This window comes from Corythoichthys intestinalis, chromosome 3 (assembly GCF_030265065.1).
Source record: "Corythoichthys intestinalis isolate RoL2023-P3 chromosome 3, ASM3026506v1, whole genome shotgun sequence".
NCBI lineage: Eukaryota > Metazoa > Chordata > Actinopteri > Syngnathiformes > Syngnathidae > Corythoichthys > Corythoichthys intestinalis.
In genome coordinates this window covers 28,567,808-28,591,166 of record NC_080397.1, presented here as the reverse complement: position 1 = coordinate 28,591,166, position 23,359 = coordinate 28,567,808, and the positions used below count along the sequence as shown (strand labels likewise).

The 23,359-nt window shown below is 38.9% G+C and overlaps 1 protein-coding gene across 2 annotated transcripts in view; it reads right to left on the bottom strand.

Moving 5' to 3' along the window:
• rasgrf2b (Ras protein-specific guanine nucleotide-releasing factor 2b) overlaps positions 1-23,359 on the bottom strand; it is a 103,238-nt gene that overhangs the window by 19,974 nt on the left and 59,905 nt on the right. Inside the window, exons 13-21 of one of the 2 annotated variants that reach the window (XM_057831536.1) lie at positions 22,296-22,432; positions 21,949-22,031; positions 17,412-17,660; positions 17,112-17,204; positions 10,510-10,976; positions 7,145-7,270; positions 4,531-4,620; positions 4,223-4,329; positions 1,230-1,342 (exon numbers count right to left, since the gene is read on the bottom strand). In XM_057831536.1, coding sequence (XP_057687519.1) covers positions 1,230-1,342; positions 4,223-4,329; positions 4,531-4,620; positions 7,145-7,270; positions 10,510-10,976; positions 17,112-17,204; positions 17,412-17,660; positions 21,949-22,031; positions 22,296-22,432 — 1,465 coding nt within the window. The remainder of the gene's footprint in view (positions 1-1,229; positions 1,343-4,222; positions 4,330-4,530; positions 4,621-7,144; positions 7,271-10,509; positions 10,977-17,111; positions 17,205-17,411; positions 17,661-21,948; positions 22,032-22,295; positions 22,433-23,359) is intronic. The other variant, XM_057831537.1, reaches the window with a different exon arrangement.

Here is a 23,359-nt window from a genome sequence, read left to right as displayed (position 1 = left end):
AAAATAACCAAATGACTCCAGGACACCAATCAGATGTAAAAATTATGTCATGTGACCACACACACTGCAAAAACACACCTCCTTAAAACTAGGTAACTAGGTCTTCCCTTGTTTTTAGTGTAAATTTACTAGAAATAAGTGGAATTATCTGCTAGAGCTTCAGGTAAATTTTACTCACTTGGACTTCTTGAAACAAGAAAAATAGCTGAAAATAAGCTTAACAGAATTTTTTATGCGAAAAATTAGTATATTCAATCTTTAAAAAAGCTTTGAAATCTTTGTAAGCTTTGAAATTTTATTTATTTAATAGGGACCGTGCACATTGATGAACATCTATTAGACACATCGAAATGATGTAAATACGCCACATTGTAGCAAAAATGCTAATTTACATCCACGGTCCCTAGGCAGGTAACACAAAGACACAAAAAGAAAAAAATGAACAAAAGATTACAATAAAACATCACAGTACAATAGGTTACTAAGAATTTAAAGGTCAGTGATTGCAGGCCTGGTTAACTTCCAACCACTGCTTGCACTGAGTTTTGATGGCTTATATTGTGGTAAAGTCATTTTAATTTCATTTGAGGACTTTTTTTTTACTCACTAGAGGGCACTCATGCTCTTTGGGACTGGTGATGTTTCATTTCTAATTTTCTAGTCGGAATTTGATGGTTTTTGTGGATTTTTCTGGTCTGTTCATGTAAAAGGTTGTACTACAATATAATAACAGTTCATATAGAAGATGTCGCACTGAGTAAAAAAATTATACCAATGTTTAAAAAACATCACACATTATAAGCAGTTACTCACAATGTTACTCATTACTTGAGTATTCCTTTCACCGAATACTTTTTCCCCTTGTACTTGAATCAATTTTTTGGGGATGACTACTTGTACTTTTACTTGAGTAATATGATTTTGAAGTAACACTACTCTTACTGTAGCAAAATCTTTGGCTACTCTACTTGCCTGAGTCGTCTCTGCCCAATGGCAAACTCCAATTTCAGAACTGTGAGATGGACGTGTTAACCACTCAACCGCCCATGTCGCAAAGGAAAGTACGGAATATTTTTTTGATTGACATCACTGGAGCACTTGAATGACAGGCTCCGGGAGTCTAGTAATTTTACAAGACATTGTGCATACTGCACTGAAACATACGGAATGTTATACAGTATATCCTTGTGCTGCTCAATAAAAGAACAATTGGAATTGTGTGCGCATACCTAAGTATGTTGGCAGTGGCTTTCCTCTCCTGAGGCAGAAGGTCCGGGTCTCGGAGGACTTCCTCCAGGAGGCACATGACTGAAATTTTCAGTTCTCCGTTCATTTCAAAGTCCTCATTATGCAAACACAAGAACAAAAAGTTGAGCTCAAGCTATTCATAACATAATGTTTGAAAGTAAATGCAATGACTGGCTAATCACCATCCAAACCAAATAAAAATCCTGAAGCATTATTAAATGGATGAATGAATAATAAAGTCATTATATTATAAAACAATTACAAATAAATAAAATAACAAAATAAAAAAAATAAAAAAACAAAAACACCTGATTAAAAATATCCAATTTGCCCATTTTATACAGGCTTTAATATTTCGGCCATAAAATAAAATAAATCGGGTAAAACAAGAAGCTACTGATTCATAGTAATGTACAAGATAGAAGGTGGTGAAATAAATGTAATTGTTACAAGTTTGAAATTTGGCCCCACGCATGTCAGATACCTTTTATTATTTCATACTTCTTATGCATACAGTAGTTTAATATTTAAATATTACCCGTTGCTTTAAATTATTCCATATTTATTTAATTTTCCATCTGCTTTATTCATTTAGCATTTATTAATATTTTTTTCAAGCTTACACTAGCTTTTCTCACAACCAACCATGTGATTGATTATCAGTCAGCACTGTTGAATTGTTGATATGCTTTTGCCATCTACACATTTTGAACGCTTTCTTCTTTTCCATCTCGCCTTCCCAAAGGTTACTTCTAACAAGCTCCTTGGCCCTTTCATGGCGTGTGTGAGATTGTCGGTAATAGGAGGACGTTTAATATGATTGTACAAAAAGTCATAGAGAGGATAAATGTGGTTGAACTAAAAGCACATTCATACAGAGAACTGTGCTATTCATTTGAGCAGCGGTGTCAAACTAATTTGGTTCGCGGGCCACATTCATGGCAATTAGAGCTGAAACGATTACTCGAATAATTCGAGTAACTGGATTTTAAAAATTGATCGAGGAATTTTCTCCGCCTCGAGCAATCGCTTAATTTTGCAAGCTCTAAGTATGACCTTGTGCCCGGACTACTTTTAATGCACACCTACGTGCTGACGTCCTGTGTGTACTGGAAGAAGACAGAGGTGGTGGATATATTTGACTTCAACCATGTATGAATATAGAGGTAACGATGAAGAAGTCGATGAAAGCGAAGAGAAAGGCACCAAGAAAGCTGGAAACCAAGGCGAACACTTTTTCATGTATTCACTGTAAGACAGCGCTTGTATACCACTATAGCACGTCTTCAATGATACAGCTCCACCGAAGGCACCCCGTTTACTCCTAGAGCTGAGGAGCGATAGTCGAGACAGGGTAAAATTAGGTTAACGTAGCGCTAATAAATTGGACTAACGTAACGTTAGCACTAAGGAGGGCTAGGTTTTTATTAATTATGACGACTGTCGATGCGTGGCTAACATATCTTTCATACAGCCGTTATTTAATCTGTAAAAACACAGCACTGTAGAGTGATGAGGGTGTAAAATAAAAATACAATAAAGCTAACTTTCAATTTTAGCTCAGTAGTCATTAATGGCTAAAACACCAAGTAGCACTGGTCACTGGACACTTATCAAGCGTAATGACATTTTTAAGTAAGAAATAAGAAATTCTTGATAAGATCTAAGATTTTTTGAGGGAAAGCAGTGAATTTGTTTGTTCTGGATGGATGCTCCAAACAAAGTTTCGTTGTGCTTTTTTGTAACAATGACAATAAATATTCTGAATCTGAATCTGAAATCTGAATCTGAATCACATCTGAGATGCAATTGTTGGCTGTTTTCAACAATGTACATTTATAATAAAGACACTGATTGTCTAAAAATAGTTCAGTATTAGATTAAATGTCTTGTTTTCTCATGTATATTTATAATTGCTCTTTACCTAAAAAAAAAAAAAAAAAAAAAATGTTTTATCCGATTACTCGATTAATCGATGGAATTTTCAGTAGAATACTTGATTACTAAAATATTTGCTGCAGCCCTAATGGCAATTATATCTCATTTTGGCCAGACAAGTTTATTTTTTGCCAATCAGTTTGAGTCAAGTGGACATCTATCGTTATCAGTGGAAGCCAAAGAGTTAATTTTAATAATAATAATCATTAATATTATTTGGACAGCATTTTTACAGATGCTCAAAAACGCTTTACTGTTAAAACAAAGCATGCAAATCACAAATATGCGGTTTCACATCACCTGTGTCAAGATTAAAGTATGTGATTTTGTATGTTTTTTTTTTTTTTTTTTTAGTTATCCGATAATGACTTTTTAACCGACAACCGATATCCAGATTTTGTCCAACTCCAAAAATCCGATACTGACATCAAACAGATACCGATATGTGCGGTCATATTATGGCTTATTGTATTGTGATGGCCCAATTGAGGCTTCAGTAATGATAAATGCAATTACGTCGAGGTTTTCCAAATAAACACTCTGTGGAAAATAAAAGAACAAAATGCGTTTTATTACTTTTCTTAGTGACTCTTAATTTCTGTCTGGTAACAGAGTAGTCATATGTGATAATATCACCTAACAAATCCCAAACATCTTCATTTGGAGACATCTAGAGGTCATTTTAAGCATAGCTGCTGTGCTAAACTGTGACCAGCCCACATACAAAGGCTGTAGGCTTGTACATTGATTTTTAAGCCAACATACATATTGGCGCAAAAGCAATGCTGAAATTTTCCAAAATTATTTTAAATGCTCTTATCGATCATATAGGACATCTTTATATAGTATGAATGACCAACAATGCGCCTGTCAGGCAGAACAGGCCGGATTGGACACCCTGTACATTTGACACCCCAGCATAAGAGAAACCACTGATCCAATTGACTGCACAACAATGTGGTACGAATAGTGCGATGCATGTGGCAAAATTCGCTTAAAATAAGCGAATGACACATGCAGCCCAAAATAAACTCACCTGTGAGTGTTTGGAGACCCAGTGCCTCAACACGTTTAGAACTCTGTTGGTTGCAGCGCGTCGGATGATGAATTCTTTATCACAAGTTCTTTCAGAGTTGTTGAACACTGTTCAACAGAAGATCATCATAACGTCCATATACTATCATCTGCATCAAGCTTTCTTATGTGAGAATCTTCTTTTTTCAGAGAAGGATGAATGTTAAGCATAATTTACGGCATCACTTAGAGACAGACCACAGCGGAGAGTTTTTCCAATGCTCCGCTTTGTTTGTGTGGGTGTATGTGTGTGTGCGCGCAACTGCGTACCTGGTGGTGTGCCATGCCCCGCTGCTGCTGTGGCGATGGCAAAAGCGGAGGCAGGAGAAACTGCGCAGCGCGAGTTTTCCCCTGACTGGACTGTAGGATCACAGGATGACCATCAAAATGATGAAGTAACTGCCATTGACGGCAATCATATCAAATGACAGTCATATACGTTTGAACGGGCAGGGCTGGTAGTAAATGATCACGTTTCAGTGCCATTGTCAGCAATAGGTGTCCCATCATTTTGACTCTAAGGTTGATCAACATGGATTGGACGTCTGTTGTTGTCAATGGCAGTGAATGAGTTAACAATGCCTGTTGCAAGAAAATGAAATAATTACATTAAAGTGCCTATGACAGCAAAACGTATGTTTATTTCATATTTCACACAGTATTTTATGCTACTGAATGAAATGGTACGCTTGTTAGAGGTCCGCTCGAAGCGATCGTTTTATTTATTCAATTTTTTGAATTCCGCGACACAAAAATGAGTGACTTCCTGCTCCAGTCTCAGGTTAAGAAAGAATGCGAATGTGACGTCAACCGGGTCAGCAACACACAACACAGCCATTGCTTTACAGCATGCAGATAGACTGCGGATTCATCTGATATTGCGGATTAATTCTTTTATTTTTCACATCACTTTAGCCCAATGTGCTGCAGCCTTTTGTTACTGTACCAGGTAAACTGGTGTGAGGCTTTTAAGATTTCCAAAACATTCTTGTTCACCGCGATGGGCAAAACAAGTCCGACAATCAAGAGACCATCGGACGGATGACTAAGTGAGTACGGTAAGCTTCGTGTTTTATATTACGTCAAATACTGGGATCATGGTAAATGTTTTGATAAGGAGGTGGCTTGCATTTTGTGGGTGATAATACTACTCCGGTTTTGTTTATATTTTCGGCGTTTACCCTTCTCTCCCCGGCGGCGGGGTTAGGGTAGTTTTATGTGATTTGTCTTTTTCGGCATTTTCCGTTCTCTCCCCGGCAACGAGCACTGCCTGCTCGCCAACGTAGGCTGGCCGATCGGTGGAGACAATCAACCGCGCCGCCGTGTGTGACATTAGTTGGGGTCATTTTGTGTGATTTCGTCATTTTCTGCATTTCCCCTTCTCTCCCCGGCGACAAGCACTGCCTGCCCGCCTCAGAAAAAAACGCTGCTCGGTTCGGGTTAGCGTGTCTGCTAGGTGTCATGCCTCCTGCTTTGTTTATGCTCATTCCTCCGTCTCCGAAGCCGGGATAAGGAAATGGCAAAAGCCTGACTAACTCCAGTGGCAAAAATACCGTTGGGAGGTGCAAGAAGTCGACAGTTTTTACCATTCTGCAGTAATTTTTGCCCTCTCGTCCTGAATAAATCCATTTTTAATATTTCATATTCCAATTAGCACAAGACTGTTATTTTTCATGACCCCACCATTTATTTAGCAACTGGGGAAAAATACTTGGATAAAAAGAATATCTTGTAAAAATATTCAAGTAGAGAGATTGAAACAATGACATTTTGCTGCTCTCTGTCGCAATTTTCCTCGTTCTAATTTGTCCTCCTCAATGGGCTGAATTCTAAATCAGCTGAAATCATGACCCGGCCGACGTCATCCTCAAGCTGGGGACGCGAAAGCGCTATAATGATAGGCTAAACGGAAGATTAAAAAATTAATTTTGTTGTCATCTGCCCTTTGCAAAATTATTTTATATAGTCGAATTGTATCAAAATATGATTGTAATTCACATAATAATGCTATTTAAGATTTTTTTTTTTTAATGCTGTCACAGGCACTAAAATTCTAATTCATTGATTATTAAGTCACATTGATATAGTGTTATAGTGATATACTGTAGTACCATATTGGCCTGAATATAAGACAGTGTTTTTTGCATTGAAATAAGACTGGAAAAGTGGGAGTCGTCTTATATTCGGGGTCTAGACATTCGCCAGATATCATTGAAGCGAATGCTGAACTTGAGGAGTAATATTCTGTCATGACAGAGCTCAGCTACTCTCAAGTTAAACCAGTTTGCATTATTTTATTGCAATGTTTTTCCTTATTCCGATTTGTTTCAAGACTACTATTACAGTTAGACCTCACTTTGATGGTTAATGCGGTTATTGCAATTTTGTATAGATTGGTTTATTTACATTTCAAAAACCAGAAGCCATTTATTTATGAATGTGATTGCACTTTAGTCAACATATTTAAATGTTCAGATATTAAGATTTGAATGAGGCAAAATGACATGCTTTTTCTCTTAAATATACTGTTATAATCATTTGTTTCAGATGTACTGTAATCATTTTCTGTATAAAAATTTGGTTTTCAAAAAGTATTTTTTCAAACTTGAGTCTTGAAAAAGTTGGGGTCGTCTTATAATCAGCGCTGTCTTATATTTGGGCCAATACGGTATATACAGTAGCTTACTGTATATTGAGGCGTGTTGCATGTTGTAAATTCAACACATATTCTTTAAGATTCATCTGACTAACCTTTCCTCAACCCACATTTTGATCCCAAACATTGACGGTCTCTAATGTCTAATAACCTGTAGTGTTTTCAACTTGAACATGTATTCGGTTACTTTTTGTAATGAACCAGGGCTGCCTGCACACAAAATCTTACCTCCCGGGGGCCTGAAGCGGAGATGTCGCGGCGTGGACGGAGAGCGACATGGGGACATGTCTCCTGCTTCACTGCCTTGAGGAGACTCAGGAATGATTTTCTCCAGTGACACGGACTCTAAGACAGCTAAAGGCAAAAAAAACAGAAACGATGAAAAACATGTAGTATACTGGTTCTATTCACAAATATTTTGTATACAAAATAGCTTCTTCAGACCTGCTGCCTGGAAAAAAAAAAAACTGTCAGCGAGTTTGAAAAACATGCACTCCTTCTCAATAAACGTTGGGAAAATGCTTGTGCGGATGACCATGAATAGTCAAGTGCAGTAACGAGGCATATACACAGAGGAGGTGACACACGCTCGCTAATGTGTGTCACCCATGCACGCGGTCGAGCGCACATGTGATGCGAGAGGATGTGCTGACACGGTTGCCTCCTCGGCACCAGGAGACGTTTAGCGCCGCAATTAGAGGAAGCCAGGGCGTGAGGCTCGGAGATCTTCTTCAGCTGACTTAACGCACAAATAAAATGAGATAACGATGTCACACCAGCCGCCTTTACTCTTTTTGATCAACAGGTCAATGACGCTTGAGGAAAAAAAGTGAATCTAGAGTAAACCCTCGTTACAGAGCAGACCAACGTTTGACAAGCCTAGTTTGGATTGTACACATTTAAAGATATACAACTTAATGTTAATGTGCACATACAGTATGGTTCTATTTATGTTCATTTATGTTAGGCTACTTATTTATTTCCTCATAATTTAAAAGTCAGTATTTGCGTTATCGTTAAAATACACAGTGGTACCTCTACATACGAAGTTAATTCGTTCCAGGACCTTGTTTGTAAGTCAAAATGGTCATATGTACCTGAAGCACCGCGTCACTGAAGTGACACAGAGAGAGGGAGCGGTGCGGTTGAAAGTTTACTTTCACTTTTAATTTTTTGTTGAGAACGCCGTCAAGTACGGCAGACAGTAGGCGTGTTGTGTTGGACAAGTTCTGAGATAAATGATAAAAACCTGACGAAGCTGGCGTTTTCTTTGGCGATGTTACCACAATAATACTGTAATCGTCACCTTAACTTATAAAAACTGGCGAACTGAGGTCAGAAGAGGACCGTGGAGATCGTAGATGTTCTACGGCTGTATTGTTGAGCCAGTTCAAGGATGCGCACCCCACACTCGTATTTTCTATCATTTGCATCTTCATTTCAATGGTAAGCGTCACCTTTTTCCTTGTTTCACCACCTGTACAGACCTTTTTGAAACCTGTGTTGATTTCTCTTACAGAAAATCCACCGTGCGTACGTCTGCGGTGCTGTCATGTCATCGTATTTCGAGCATGTCTTCGGGTGTAGAAACAAACGGCGAGTCAAATTTTATGTCGGATGTCGAAAAGATAGTGTATCGAAGCAATCGTATGTTGAGGTACCACTTCATTCCATTTCAATGTGCATAACTTAAGAGTCATTTGTATTTATTTTTGTTAATGCATGTTACTTGCATCTTTATTAAAACAAAAAAGTCAATGTTTATACATTGATACAATACCTATTATCTTCAATTGTACATACTTACATACATGTCAACCTGAGGCCGTTGGCAATCTTACAAATAGTGAGGTATGCCCTTACAAATTGGTGACTAATCTTACAACGTTGCAATATGAAACAAAAATAAAACTCAATTTTTAAAATAATATGGAATATATTGGTAATATTGTAACATATAACCTGAAAGAACAATCAATATCTTCAGCTACATCATGATTACTAAAATTTAATAGTGACTTTTGTTATAATTGTATGTAGCACTTTTCGCAATTTCTATCATGTCTTTTGATGGCTGCATTTCAGCTCGCAATTCAGTTTGACTTGAAGGTAATTGGTTAGTGTGTCCAATTATAAATTAAAAAGGTCAATTGATAAAATTAACTTACAAATGCAGTCTTTGAGTCAGGGAACATTTCTTTTGCTAATTCTGAGAAGTGATCAGCAATAGTTGCAGGCAAATTGTGTTCGGCAACAAATTGGCAGAATTAAATCTCCACTTTCGTCCCTTTTCATTCCGCAGACTTCATCTTTATGACCAGTGTTGTTAATCTTACTTTTAAAAAGTAATTAATTACAGTTACAAATTAGTTTTCCCAAAAAGTAATTGAGTTAGTAACTCAGTTACATGAATGTAAGAGTATTTAGTTACTTGGCAAAGTAACTGGTGTTATCGTTCATGTTTTTTTTTTCTTTTCATTTTTTCAAAAAACAGTCAACTTTGTTATGTTTAGAAGTCATTTAATGGTTTGAATCAACTGTTAAAGCTGTTAAAATTGTTCCCGTTTCTGCATTAGTTCCCTTCTGTCTACTTTCGACGTGAAAGTTTTAAAACAGTTTCATCATTTATAAGATATATTCAAGTCAAGATTTTGCTGATTTAGGAGTATTTTAGATAAAAACTTACTTAGGTTTTATTAGGAAGGTTCACTACAACAGAGCCTTTCTGAGAAGTCTACTACTTTAAAATGGCGGCTGTTTACAAACACCGCCAAGTCTGTCATTTTGCATGTAGTTCTATATGCATGTGATATGTTATCTAGATTGTAGGCTGTCGGCTACAGTCAGGAAATATTGGAGCCACCTAGCCTAGCATCGCGTTTGCTACAGCGTCACAACGAACATTCTTCTCTCTCCGTGTCTCTGACTTTTCTCGCATCACTCAACCAACGTAGTAACGCAAAATGTCTCGTTGCCGAAACGGTGACAAAATCCGAACTGAGGAAAAAAAACTGAGGAAAAAAAAAACTTAATGCACGAAAAACGTACAGATTTTGAATGTACGGTGTACACATTTAAAAATCAGTGCTCACTTGTACAAATTATGCCGAAACCGTACAACTTGACAGGTATGTACTTAAGTTATGTTGTAAAGTAGTTAAAATTGAGATTTTGCATTTAGATGTGAGGACTTTAATACAGTGAGTTCCAGCAAAAACGTCTAGCCACTTTCACCCCTGCATTTAAGTCACCGGTTGCCAGTAGCCACTATCAGTCAACATGGTCTGGATGTCTATCGCCGTCAATAGCAGTGAAAGAGTTAAAGACTCACAATGAGCTTCAGCAATCCATCCAAGGCTTGATAAATCACATTGCCTGCGCCGAATTAATCTATATGCATATACGCCTCCCAGAACTCGCAAAATGAGCTGTGTGGTAATTTAGTGCAACTCCCTCGTGTGCTCGGTTAAGGAGATCAGCTTCCACATCCGTTCGCCTGAGTAATCAAGTTTGCACACGCGCAAACCTTTCGTCCATCAGACTCTTTGATTGCCAAATGCGTTAAATTGGATATTCATTAAATGATCGCTGACCTCTTCGTATGCTTCTTCTCAGTTTGCCACAAAAAGGGTCGATCTTGGGTACGTCATCGCCTTCCGTGCTCAGGCTCGGACTCTGGTCGGGAGATGAGGCCATTGGGGGCATTTGGTCTTGCAGTGGAGAGGTGGCGGAGAGAGGCGGAGGGGGAGAAGTGGCGGTTGGCGTTGGGGTCTGTGAAGTCGGGGTCTGTGGCGTGTGGGCCGATGTGGGGCTGCCGGTGGCCGACTGGGACGCGTTGTGGTTGACTCCCGAGAGATTACCGCTTAAGTCCAGGCCGGCCACCCTGCCGCTGACGGGTGAATGCAGGGAGAGCTTGCGGACGTGCACGGGTGAGGAAGTGCGGGAGGAGATGGAGAGTGGAGGGGGAGAGGAGAACTTGCGACAGAGATGAGGAGATTTCTCGTTCATATGCTCGCCACTTCTGTTGTTCTGGTTGGTAGCGAAGAATAGTTCCAAGGACCTGGAAGAGGAATTCAAATCTTACAAAAGTTATAAAGTGACCTGCTGCTTTTCATCTGAACATAAAGTCCATCATTATTAAGAGCGTGCCTAAAATTATTGGCTGATTGCAAAATAATGCAAACTAAAGCATTGCAACACCTGACCATTACATGTAAAGAATATGGAATTGGAGTCTTAGCTTTTTAGTGGGTTGTCCGTTATTGTCGGTTAGCCGATAATATTAGCGGATAAAAATTTTTTAAAATGATATCGGATAATATCAAAATCGTTTTTTCATTATCGGTTCTGAGGCAATATGCATATGGCTTTGCTGTCATGTCCTCTTATTGCCGGTGTGTGTTTCTGGTGTTTTTGTCGACCCATGCTGGCACTTAGGTGTAATTACGTTTGATAAACCCAGCACTTTCGGCTGACGGAATCATATGTTGACGCAAGATCATTGCAAACAGGGAGAGTTAAATGGACGAGCTAATGTCTGCAGCCGATATACCATAGCAGTTCTTGCCATCTCACCACGTCGTTTGTGCCGTATACAAGCATCACTTGTAAGTTACATTCTTCCTTTGTTTTATATTCATGGGCGTTGTGTAGTATATCGGAGATACAGTATATATACTTTGTTTTGTTTGCATTTGTAATTGCAAGCTGTACTACCAGTAGGGTTGGGAATCGAGAACCAGTTCCTAGAAGTCCAGAAAGTTCACGTATCCTACCTGAAAAAGCAGACATGCTTATTTTTCTGCAAAATAATTGTTAATTTTGCACTTTGGCTCTGCGCAATGTTTTGATGTATTTGACAGAATTTTTCTTTTTTATTATTATTTTTAAGTGCTATCAACTCATATGTCCTTTTAAAAAGGATTTTTTAATTTCTATTAGAAAAATGTTTCAGTAAAATGTTACACAATCTTGTCTATTTGCCACAGTTAACATTTGAGGCGTTGGGCCTCTTTTGACCTTGTTGTGAGTTTGTAAGGTTGTGACTTATGATTAAACAAACTAGATGCCAATCAAAATGTTTTTTTTTCCTTCCCCAAATTAGAATCAATAAGAGAATCGATAAAGAATCGAATCGTTAAGCAATATCGATAATGGAATGGTAATCGTAAAAATCATATCAATTCCCCTCCCGAACTACCAGTTGCTATTCAAATTCAAATTCAGTATACTTTACTTTATTTGTGACTTTATTTCAAATTATCGACACAATATTTTGTTGTTTTTAGTTTTACAAAAAAGTATCAGCACTCTTGTCAAGAGAAAGATGACCATATTAAAGCCAATTCAACTTTACTCCAGCGTCTGACTTCTCTTTAGAGCTTGATTTGTTCGGTATTTGTTGATGTGTGTACCTGCACACACATTGAGGAACTGCCTTATTGGGACCTTTTACTTGTACTTGTTTAAAAAAAAAAAAAAAAAAAAAACCTGATGTTTGCATTGCTTTGATTTCAACATTATAGTGCTGCAATATACGCACTTTTTCCATAATTTTAGTTTAAGTTGTTTTTATTTTTCACAGAAAGTTTATCTGGAAAACATTGAAGTTGTTACATTTATCATTATGTAAGTATTCAGTGGGGATCCACAATATAATTAGCCATAATATGTTAAGTCCATGACATGCATATAAAGGTATCTGTTGGATATTGGTATCAGACTTTTGGAGATGGACAAAGTCGGTATATAGGTTATTAGTTAAAAAGTCTTCATCAGACAACTATACTTTTTAGTTATAGCAACTTTATTTTTGTTTGCAACTTTACTTATTTATTTATTCTAGGGCTGTCAAAATTATCGCGTTAACGGGCAGTAATTCATTTTTTAAATTAACCACATTAAAATATTTGACGCAATTAACGCACATGCCCCACTCAAACAGATTAAAATGACAGCACAGGTTCATGTGCACTTGTTCCTTGTGCTTTTTGGTTTTTTGTCGCCCTCTGCTGGCGCTTGGGTGTGACTGATTTTATGACCATGAGAATTGTGCAATTATTGACATCAACAATGGTGACCTACTAATGTATTTTTTTGATTGAAAATTTTAAAAATTTTATTCAAACGAAAACATTAATAGGGTTTTTAATATAACATTTCTATAACTTGTACTAACATTTATCTTTTAAGAACTACAAGTCTTTCTATCTGTGGATCGCTTTAACAGAATGTTAATGTTAATGCCATCTTGTTGATTTATTGTTATAATAAACAAATACAGTACTTATGTACAGTATGTTGAATGTATATATCCGTCTTGTGTCATATCTTTCCATTCCAACAATAATTTACAGAAAAATATGGCATATTTTATAGATGGTTTGAATTGCGATTAATTACAATTAATTAATTTTTAAACTGTGACTAACTCGATTAAAATTTTTAATCGTTTGACAGCCCTAATTTATTTATTACCAGGTATGGGAATTGCTGGCCTTTAATGGTGTCACACATGTTGCTCTGTTCCAAGTGTTTTATCTGAGGCTTCATCTAAACCAGCCATGGGCAAATTGATAGTGGAAAGCCCACAAGTGAAACTCCTACAGGGTATCGAATCATTACGCACTGACTGAAATCATTTAGGCTTTTCTTTCTTCTAACTAATTAATTCAATTATTAATTAATGATGATTTGCATATCATAAAAACACAAAATTCATTTTCTAAAAAAAAAATATTATTGGGAAAATGTTTGATATTACAAGTCATTGTTAGACACCTCAGTGAGGTAAATAATTTAAAACGCATGCAAATGTTCCCTGCTCTATGCTCAAGAAACTACTTGTTCACAGAAAAATATTCAAAGAAAATTGAATGGAAGGGACAAAGTATGGTATGAAAAGGTGTAACAAAAACAGGAAAACTCGATTGTCAAGCATCATAATGAGACTGAGGCTGAAGTCGGCGCTGCCATGCACACACAGACCAGAATACTGGATATTGGCTACAAAGGTCGCATTTCTTATGTCAAGCCATTCCTGATTCCACCATCAGAAGCATCTTACCTAAGCTAAAGAGAAAATGAGCTGGACTGCTGCTCAGTGATACAAACGAATTCAGATTTTGCAGAATTAGTTCATGTGACATGTTATCTAATGGTGTAGTTTCGCTGTGTCTTCTGAAATCTAAATTCGATACAAATTCTAGAGCACTCAATGCTTGCTTCTACTGACAAGATGCAAACTCCCCTGACCTGAACCACATAGAAAATGTAGGGGCTGGTGTAAAGATTAGGCACCAGACTTAACCCAAAACTATACTGAACAGTGAAGACATCTCTCAGAGCAATCTGGGATTCCATGCACTCGTGCCACTGCACATTCATCCATCTAAAAGATGGCCCAACTAAGTATGGAATGCATAGAAATGAACATACAGTATACTGAAACCTGATATTTATGACCGCTCTTTCGATATTTTAATCTTCAGAGAATGAGGAATTTTGGGGTTCTATCATTTACAGAGCCTAATGATCAAAATTACAAGACATTTAAGCTTGAGCTTGAAATAATTAATTTTATGTAATGCATCTATTCAGTTTGGGCATGCCCACCCACGGTGTCCAAAGCTTTTCATGTCACTGTATGAAATAACAGTTTAACTGTCAAAATGTTGGCACTAAATGAGATTATTTTAATATACAGTGATACCGCAAGATATGAAATTGATTTGTTCCACAGTGGCATTTTACATGTTAATCGCCTAATTCAGTGATCCCCAACCACCGGGCCAGGGACTGGTACCGGTCCGTGTCGCATGTGCTAACATTTGTTAACGACCGCAATCCAGCCTGCGCCTCTTGACACATCAATATGCCCGTCTACACTATTGACTAATCCGAGTACAGATTTGTGTACATCGCCATCTAGTGGGTGGGTGCCATTACTGGGCTGTATGCACACCTATCACAGCCCAGCGTTAGTCTATGTAAACAGTAACGTCAACTGCTGTTGGATGTATGCTGTGGGCCGCGACGTCTTTGGGCAGCTTTTTTATGGGGAGAAGGCCACCTGCTGAGCCAGAAGAGGAGCCTACAACCAAGTCCATTCTGCATAATATGTAGCTAAAACCTAACAAATGGGGCACTGAGAGCATCATACCTCATGGCGAACTGTATTGCTAAAGCTGAGAAACCTTTCACGATTGGAGAAGAACTCATTATGCCTGCGACCAAGGATCTGACGTCAAGTTTTAGGCCGCTGTTAAAAAAGATTGATTCAACGTATGGTGAGTTACATTTCCCCTGCACTTAGGCTACGTTCATACTACAGGTCTTAATGCACAAATCCGATTTTTTGTCATATCTGTTTTTTGGGCGTGCCCGTTCAGACTGCCTTTGTCCATTGAGGCCATTCAAGTATTACGCATGCGCACTAATTCGCAGTCCGACACACGTTGAGCAAGACGACCCGCATGCGCAGAAGCATCAAAACAAATGACCACACATGCTGGCTCTCATCCATCATTCCAGGGATATCATATTTTTCTTTTTAAAAAGAGGACACAAATAATAGACATAAATAATCCCAGTTTAGGCTTATATTCAAAGTATATGGATCGATAGCATGCACGCACTGTCCATGCATGTCACACACACATACGGGCAGTTTGCCCAGACTCTCGGCCGTGTAAGCAATGTTGAAATATTGCTTATATGGAGCAGACAGAAAACCGATCATTCTCAGGCTTACCCTCAACCCATTTTTATTTTTTGTATGACTGTTGTCAAGTCCGACCCTTCCTAAAAAGCCGTGTTCAAGGCAAGCCAGGCACTAATGACGCACAGCTGCACCGCTACCGTAGCGTCTCTCTCGCTTTTTGATGACGTAATTGCTGCATGAATTCTGATTTGAGAGACTGGACAGTACAGACCGCCGCGACAGTCTGGAAAAATGTGGCTCAGATCGGATTTCAACCACATACGAAAGTGACCCAGATCGGATTTGAAATGGTCCAGTTCTATGCGACTTGTCATGTTCAGAACGTCAAGTTAATGACTCACTCGAGTCGGAAAAACATGAAAAAATTGGATTCATGCATTAAGACCTGTAGTATGAACGTAGCCTTAATGTTTGTTTTTAGCCCCGCCGTGTTGTTTTATATTTACTGTCATTTTCTGCCACACATTACAGCGGTCAGTGAAAAAAAAAACACCACATTAAATTTGCTGTCATGTCCTGTGATTGCCTGTCTTTATTTGTAATGCTTTGTTAAACCCTAGTGGCTTAGTGTAACTAGTCTGTTAGACTCGTCCTACGGACGTTAGTACATGACCACTCAAGCTCACGTAGTGCTGAAAGATGAGCTAACTTCTGCAGCAATTGTTTGCTGTTTCATATCACTGTTTGTGCCTTGATTAAGTTGTATAATTCTTTTGTTTCATATACATGAGCATTGCGTAACACATTGTGGTGTGTATATTTTTCATTTGCTTACACTTATAGTCAAACATAGTAACATTATTGCGTTGCTGCGAGCGGGAATCATCCATCATGGTTCGGATTATATCTTTTGTATGCTCAATAATTTTTCGTAATATGAAGTAAAAAAAGAAAGAAAAAAAAAAGCTTTGAAAAACTTTCCGTAAAATGGATTTTTCGTACACCAAAGTTTTCGTATGTCTGGTACCACTGTATTGTTTTCCAGAGGCCTTCTCTTAATTCCATCTTTTTTGTTACAGTTGCTTCACATCTTCTTCACATCACATTCACCTAAGAACCTTAATGACTGCTACCTCTACGGATTGGCCTTTATTTCAAAAACCCAATAACAAAAACAAAAAACAATTGCATAGCTGTAATCAAACAAAAACACAGCCATTGAGGAAAAACAAGCAGAAATCAAATTGCGTTGCAAGATTGCAAGAGGGGAAATGAAAATAGAAGGTTATTGCAGGCAGAAGAGGAGACAAGTGAATCACTACAGATGCAAGGATGTTTTAGAAGTGAGAACAGAACACACCGTACTAAAGTAAACTAAATCATCCTATGATATTTGGGCAAGGTGCTTGTCCACTGATTGTAAAACTACATCAGAGAGCCATGCATCAACCGAGCGAGACAAAAAAAGAGGAGGACAAGTCAGAGAATGTAGGAAAGAGACCAAGACAAGGGCAAAGAAGAGTGGCTGGTTACTTGGACGGATCCATGGCCATCTTCTTGATCTTCAGACTGTAGTCGGGACAGATGGATGAGATGGACAGACGGTCAAATGAGTGGTACTGCGCCCTGCAGTTTGGACCGAGCGTGGTAGACACACAGCCACGGAGGACAAGGAAACGTCAATAATGTGGAGGATGACGCTGTAAAAATGAATTCAGGTGAAGGACAACAGATTGTGACAGATGCACAGAAATGAGTCGAACTTGCTAACATGAAGGAAACGAAAGGATGCCGATGAAGGGTGTGGGGCAAATGGCCTCGTCGGAGTGTGACCTGATAGGAATGGAAGAGAATGGCTTCTTGTAGATGTCGGCTAGTTTGTCCATGACCACGCTGGCGGCGGTGAAGATCCTGTAGGTGTGCAGGAAGGTGTTGAGGAAGTCGATGGAGAGGAAGCGCAGGTCAGTCAGCCTTTCCAGCAGACGCTCCACGCTGGCGTAGCGGATCTGCGGGACCTTGCAGGAGTTGAGCGTCTTGCTGAAGCAAATGTCAACATCATCTTTATGGAGACGCACATCGGATCTGATGAGGTACACACGTACAACACACACACAACACACAAGCAAGGGTGACTGCTGCTGCAAAGCGTGAAAAAGAGCGGAATTTAAAATGAGTTCCAAAATCACATACACTGAAACCTCTCAAGTACAATTCAGAATTCGACGTCACACTAAACAATTGTCAAAACTACGTGCGTCTTTTCTTACTTTGTCCAAAAGGTCACCGTCGTCACATACTGCATTTCAAGAGAGCATTTACTGATTAACTTTGGTTTATTGAGGTTTGGAGTGTTTGACGCTTTCTCCACTTTGCATGATACTTGAAAATAACATTGTCTTTACTCATAAAGTGATTATTATTACCGTATTTTTCGGACAATAAGTCACAGTTTTTTTCGTAGTTTGGCTGGGGTGCGATTTATACTCTGGAGCGACTTATGTGTGGAATTATTAACACATTATTATGTCATTTCACATGTTATTTTGGTGTTTTGGAGTGACACTGATGGTTTGGTGAACTTGTTAGCATGTTTTTATGCTATAGTTACCTGAATAACTCTTAATAGCTATGTTACGCTAACATACCGACCACGTTAGCATTTCGATGTTCATGCATCCTATAACACTATCATACCGTATACTTGTTCATTATTATTATTTATGTTGTTCTCTATTGTATTTTTATTATAAATTCCCTTTCAAGATGACATATCTGTTCTATGTGTTGGATTTTATCAAGTAAATTTCCCCCAAAAATGCAACTTATACTCCGGTGCGACCTATATACGTTTTTTTTTTTCCTCTTCGTTGGGCATTTTATGGCTGGTGCGAATTATACTCAGGTGCGACTTATAGTCCGAAAAATACGGTAACAGTTATCATTAATAGCATTGTTTTATATTTATGTACATTATAACAACATGAAAATGTTGTATATGAAAACTTTTAAAATGTCTTAATAATAATTTATCGTAATAAACAAGAATACAATTAAAATACAAACATTTAATGAGAAGGTTTTAATAGTATTTCATTTAATTTTATACACAATTAACAAAATAGAGAAATGTTGTTTTATTTACTAATATTTAAGGTTATCCCTTTTTCTTACATTTATATGACAATTAATAATAAAAGTAAAAAGAAAAAAAAAACGATAGCCTTAAAATTAATTGTGGAGAACTTGATTTTTACATTTGCTTTACAATTAAAAACACAAATGAAAATACCATTTCATTACAAATACTGTGATATAAAAAAGTTTAGGCACCACTGACAATTTCTATTATTTTCATTCATCATTTTTTTTTTTATATAAGCAAAGTTGTAAGCATTGTGTACACATGGTAAAACTTTTTGAAAGTTCAACCATTTTTAAGTATTCCTGCCAAATTTTAAGATTGTACCTGTCAGGCCCCGGGATGGGCGAGTGTATGGGTGTGTCTATCAACCCAGGACCAGCACCTGACGGGTGGAGCAACTGCAGGTGTCTGCAATCATCAACTGCCTACATAAGCCAGCCAGAGCTCCACCACGTCGCTGGATCATCCCTTTCAGTTCATTGATCTTGCCTACGCCTCACGCCTATTTGTACCTTCGCCCAAGCTCTCCATGCCAAAGACCCCACGGCTGTTTGATCTCCTACTCTCACCATCTCACGTGCCCGTTTTGGGGTTCTCTGCTCACGATCATAATGATTCATATAATTTTTGCAGATTTTTGAATAAGCACAGATCAAGGATTCAGTGAAACCTCTGTTAGTTTCAGATTCAATGGAACCTCAATGGCCGATTGTGGATTCGAACTCGTTTCCCATCCAGCTTATTTCCCAGACCTGGCCCTGTCCGGTTTCCATCTTTTACCCTCAAAATAAAAAATGTCTTGGTTAGTCGCTATTTTGCCATTGATAACGATGTCATAGCTACAGTTGACAGGTTTCTTGAGTCCTTTCTTGAGTTCTTCTCTACCGTTGGAGCAAGACTATGTAAAAATAAATAAATAAATAAATAAATCCCTTATCCCATAGTTAGTTTTTCTGGTGCTTAAAACTTTCCAAACATCGCTCGTATATCAAAATGAATTTGCTGATCTGCACACCTTTATAAACAAAAAATGTCAATTATCAGGGGTGCGCAAATTATTTCAAACCCCTCCATTAACAACATTTATCTTCTGTTTACACTTGATTGACAGTTGTCCTGTTAAATGCTGCTTTTAAGTGCCTATGACACCAAAAGGCATGTTTATTTCATATTTCATGCGGTATTTTATGCTCCTGAATGAAATGGACTGCTTGGATGTGTGTGGAAACGATCGTTTTATTTATTCAATCTTTTGAACACCGCACCATGAAAATGAATAACTTCCTGTTTTGAGGAGGAATGCGAATGTGACGTCACCTGGGTCAGCGTCTCACAATACAGCATTGGTTTATAGCATGAAGATGGACTGTGGATTCAGCTGATTTTGCGGATTAATTTGTTTATTTTTCGCATCACGACAGCCAAATGTGCTGCAGGGATTTGTTGCTGCACCAGGGAGAGGCGTGTGAGCCTTTTTGGGTTTCTAAACGTTCCCGTTCACCCTCGGAGAATGGCCAAAACAAGTTGGACAACTTTGGAACCATTTGACTTACAATGAAGTGAGTAAACATCGTATTTTGTATTTTGTCAAATACTGGGATCATGGCACACGTTTTAATACGAAGGTGGCTCGCATATTGTGGCTGACAATGCTCCTTGTCCACTGAGAATGCCACTCAGCCGACGACCGGCAGCTTGTCACACACCCCATTCGGTCCTTCTAGTGCCCGCTGGGAGAGCGCTATTCTCTGCTTATTGCCTTCTTCGTGTGCCCAGTGTTCCGTCAAAATTTTCACCCCATCAGAAATCGCAACTTTGTGTTAAAAATGGCCGCGAATACAGCGATTACAAAGTAAACACTACAAAGTTTCTTTATATAAAGGACTATTTACTTATGTTTGATCATGGACGGACATGTAGAAAAGTTCTCCTCAGAAACATCCTGCCATGTTAGCTGCACAACAACTGCACGCCGCTCTCTCACTATTTACGTCTTCGTCGTGTTAACCATTAATTTACGCCATATTCGAGGTTGACCATGTGGCAGCTACGCGCTCCTCCAACGTTGACCGGTTTGTCCGGCAGTCATTCTCTGCTGCTTCACCAGCAAACGAGCTCTCCTGCCCGAAGCAGGGGAACGACGAGCTGTAACTTGCTCGTCACCGGGCGAGTTGCTAAGACAATCAACAACCCCGCTGCCGTGTGAAATCATCTGGCGCAGTTTTGTGTGATTTTTTTTTGCTTCGAAGACTTTAAAACTTTACTCGGTTAGGTTTAGCATGTCAGCTAACTGTCACGCCTCCTGGTTGGTTTACGCTCTCCGAAACCGGGGCTGGGAAATGACAAAAGCCGGACTAACTCCAGTGGCATAAAATATCGTTCGGGAAAGTGCAAGTCGACAGTTTTGACCATAATGGAGTAATTTTGCCATGTGGTACTTAATAAATGCATTTTTAATTTTCATATTCCATTTAGCACAAGACTGTTATTTGTCCTGACCATACATTTATTTAGCAACTGGGGAAAAATACATAGATAGAAAGATTATCCTGTAATAATAGTGGAGTAGAGAGATTGAAACAATGACATTTTGCGGCTCTCTTTGTTGCATTTTCCTCATTCTGAATAATTTCCCCTCAATGGGCTAAATTCTAAATCAGATGAAACCATGACCCTGCCGACGTCATCCTTCTGTTGGGGACGCTAGAGCGCTATAGTGGCAAGCGGAGCTAAACAGCAGATTAAAAAACGAATTTCTCGTCATCTGCGCTTTGCCATTTTGTTGTACTGTATATAATCGAATCGTCTCAAAATATGATTCCAATTCACATACTAATGCTCTTTAAGAATTTTTTTATCCTGTCATACGCACTTTAAAACATGCCTTGTCTTGTCAACACTAGTTTTTATCAGCGGGCATTTCAAACCTCATAAAACACAGTAATTCTCTTTTTGTCATTTCCCAAGGGCACAACTGTTGCAAATTCCATACTAATTGTTCTGGAGCAGATTATGTTGGACCTTGGAGGTTCCACTGTATTGCAAAAGAAAGAATGAATACCAAATCAGATCTGTGAAACAAAAAAGAATTAAGAAATAAAGCAAAGAAAAATAAACTGCTATTTTTTAGGTTCGGAATCAACACGTTTAAACCATCATCATCCACAAGTGCTTGATGTTTTGCAGCATGCGCATGAAGAGATGGCCGCCTCCTCTTCACATACTTACTTGATCATGTGAGGCACGGTGACTTTGGAGTTCTCTTCAAAGACGCTGGTCATCAGGCCATTGCAGCGGATGTTATCTATGCACTAAAGGGGGAAACCAAAGAGAATGGGGGGAAGAAAGATCACAAATGAGTGTGGAAAGCACTTTTCTCTTTTTTACGAACGGAAATCGAGCTCCTCGCATAGAGCTTGTGTGTGTTTTGGAGGCGCCGAGCTGAACTCACCTCCAGGGAGCCGCTCCCGTGTCTGTGTTTACGCATTACTAAGCCTCGACAAAGCCCTGCGGGCCCGCGCTCTCTCTGTTCGGCGGTTCTTGTTATTCTCTGTGTGCACGGGTGTGTGTATCACCTGGCTAATATCGCTGGTCCACGCAGCTTTCTCCTGCCGCGAGGGCGCCAGCAACACCACGGTGAACGAAGCAGAGTCAGCCGGCTCCACCACCAGTTTGAAGTCCAGCTGGCCAAACACTTGACCCCCAACTTTTGCTGAAGAAAAACAAGTATGCAATGGGTATTAATTGTTTCACAAGTCCATACAATATGGGCTAGATTTTTCATGACGATGACATCACGATGATGCGCTGAAAAAGTGTCTTAGGAGACGAGACGAAAACATAACGAGATGGATGCCAGTTGTCGGCTGACGACACGGGAACGAGATGAAAATTCGCTATGTGCGATATTTTCTTATTGTATGTGTTGTTGGAATGCATTTAGCAGTTTTTGGGCGTGTCACTCATGTGTCGTGCTGCAAATCCTCCCTGCCCCCCCGCTAGGGTTGCCACCTTTCAGAAATGAGAAATACGGGACGCCCCCCCTCGCACCCAAAGCTGTACAGGCAGAGAAAAAAAGGGACATCCCAAAAACTCCTAAAATGCATAGAAATGTATCTATTCATTTGTATTCCGTATTAGTTCAATACGGAACGCAACATTTAATTCCCAATTTCGGGTTGTTCCTTATTTTAAGGGACAGGTGGCAACCCTACCCCCCGCCCCACACACACGCTAACTCACCGTAAGCCTGTGCCCATTCCAGTATCAGTTTGTAAAACATGTTTCAGGTGCTACTTGGAAAGTTTTTCTTTCTTATCTCTGCTAGATATGACATGTTGCTTTAGCCTTTAAAGGTCTGTTCTAAGTGATCATCAGACACTAAACTAACCTGTAGCGTTACAATAGGGTGCTCATTAGTATTAGCATTTAGCACGATGACCCATTGTCTTCTTAAACTCTTGGAAAACATTTTACATACAGTTCGTGGCGTCCAGTTGAGTTTAATTCATTGTTAACTTATTGGCTGCCTTTGACGGTGCGAGACGTCCAATCCATTTTGACTGGGAGGGGGCAAATGAATGAATGTAACTGTGGATGAAAGCGGGCCAAGTGCAGTTATACAAGCACTCGATCACAC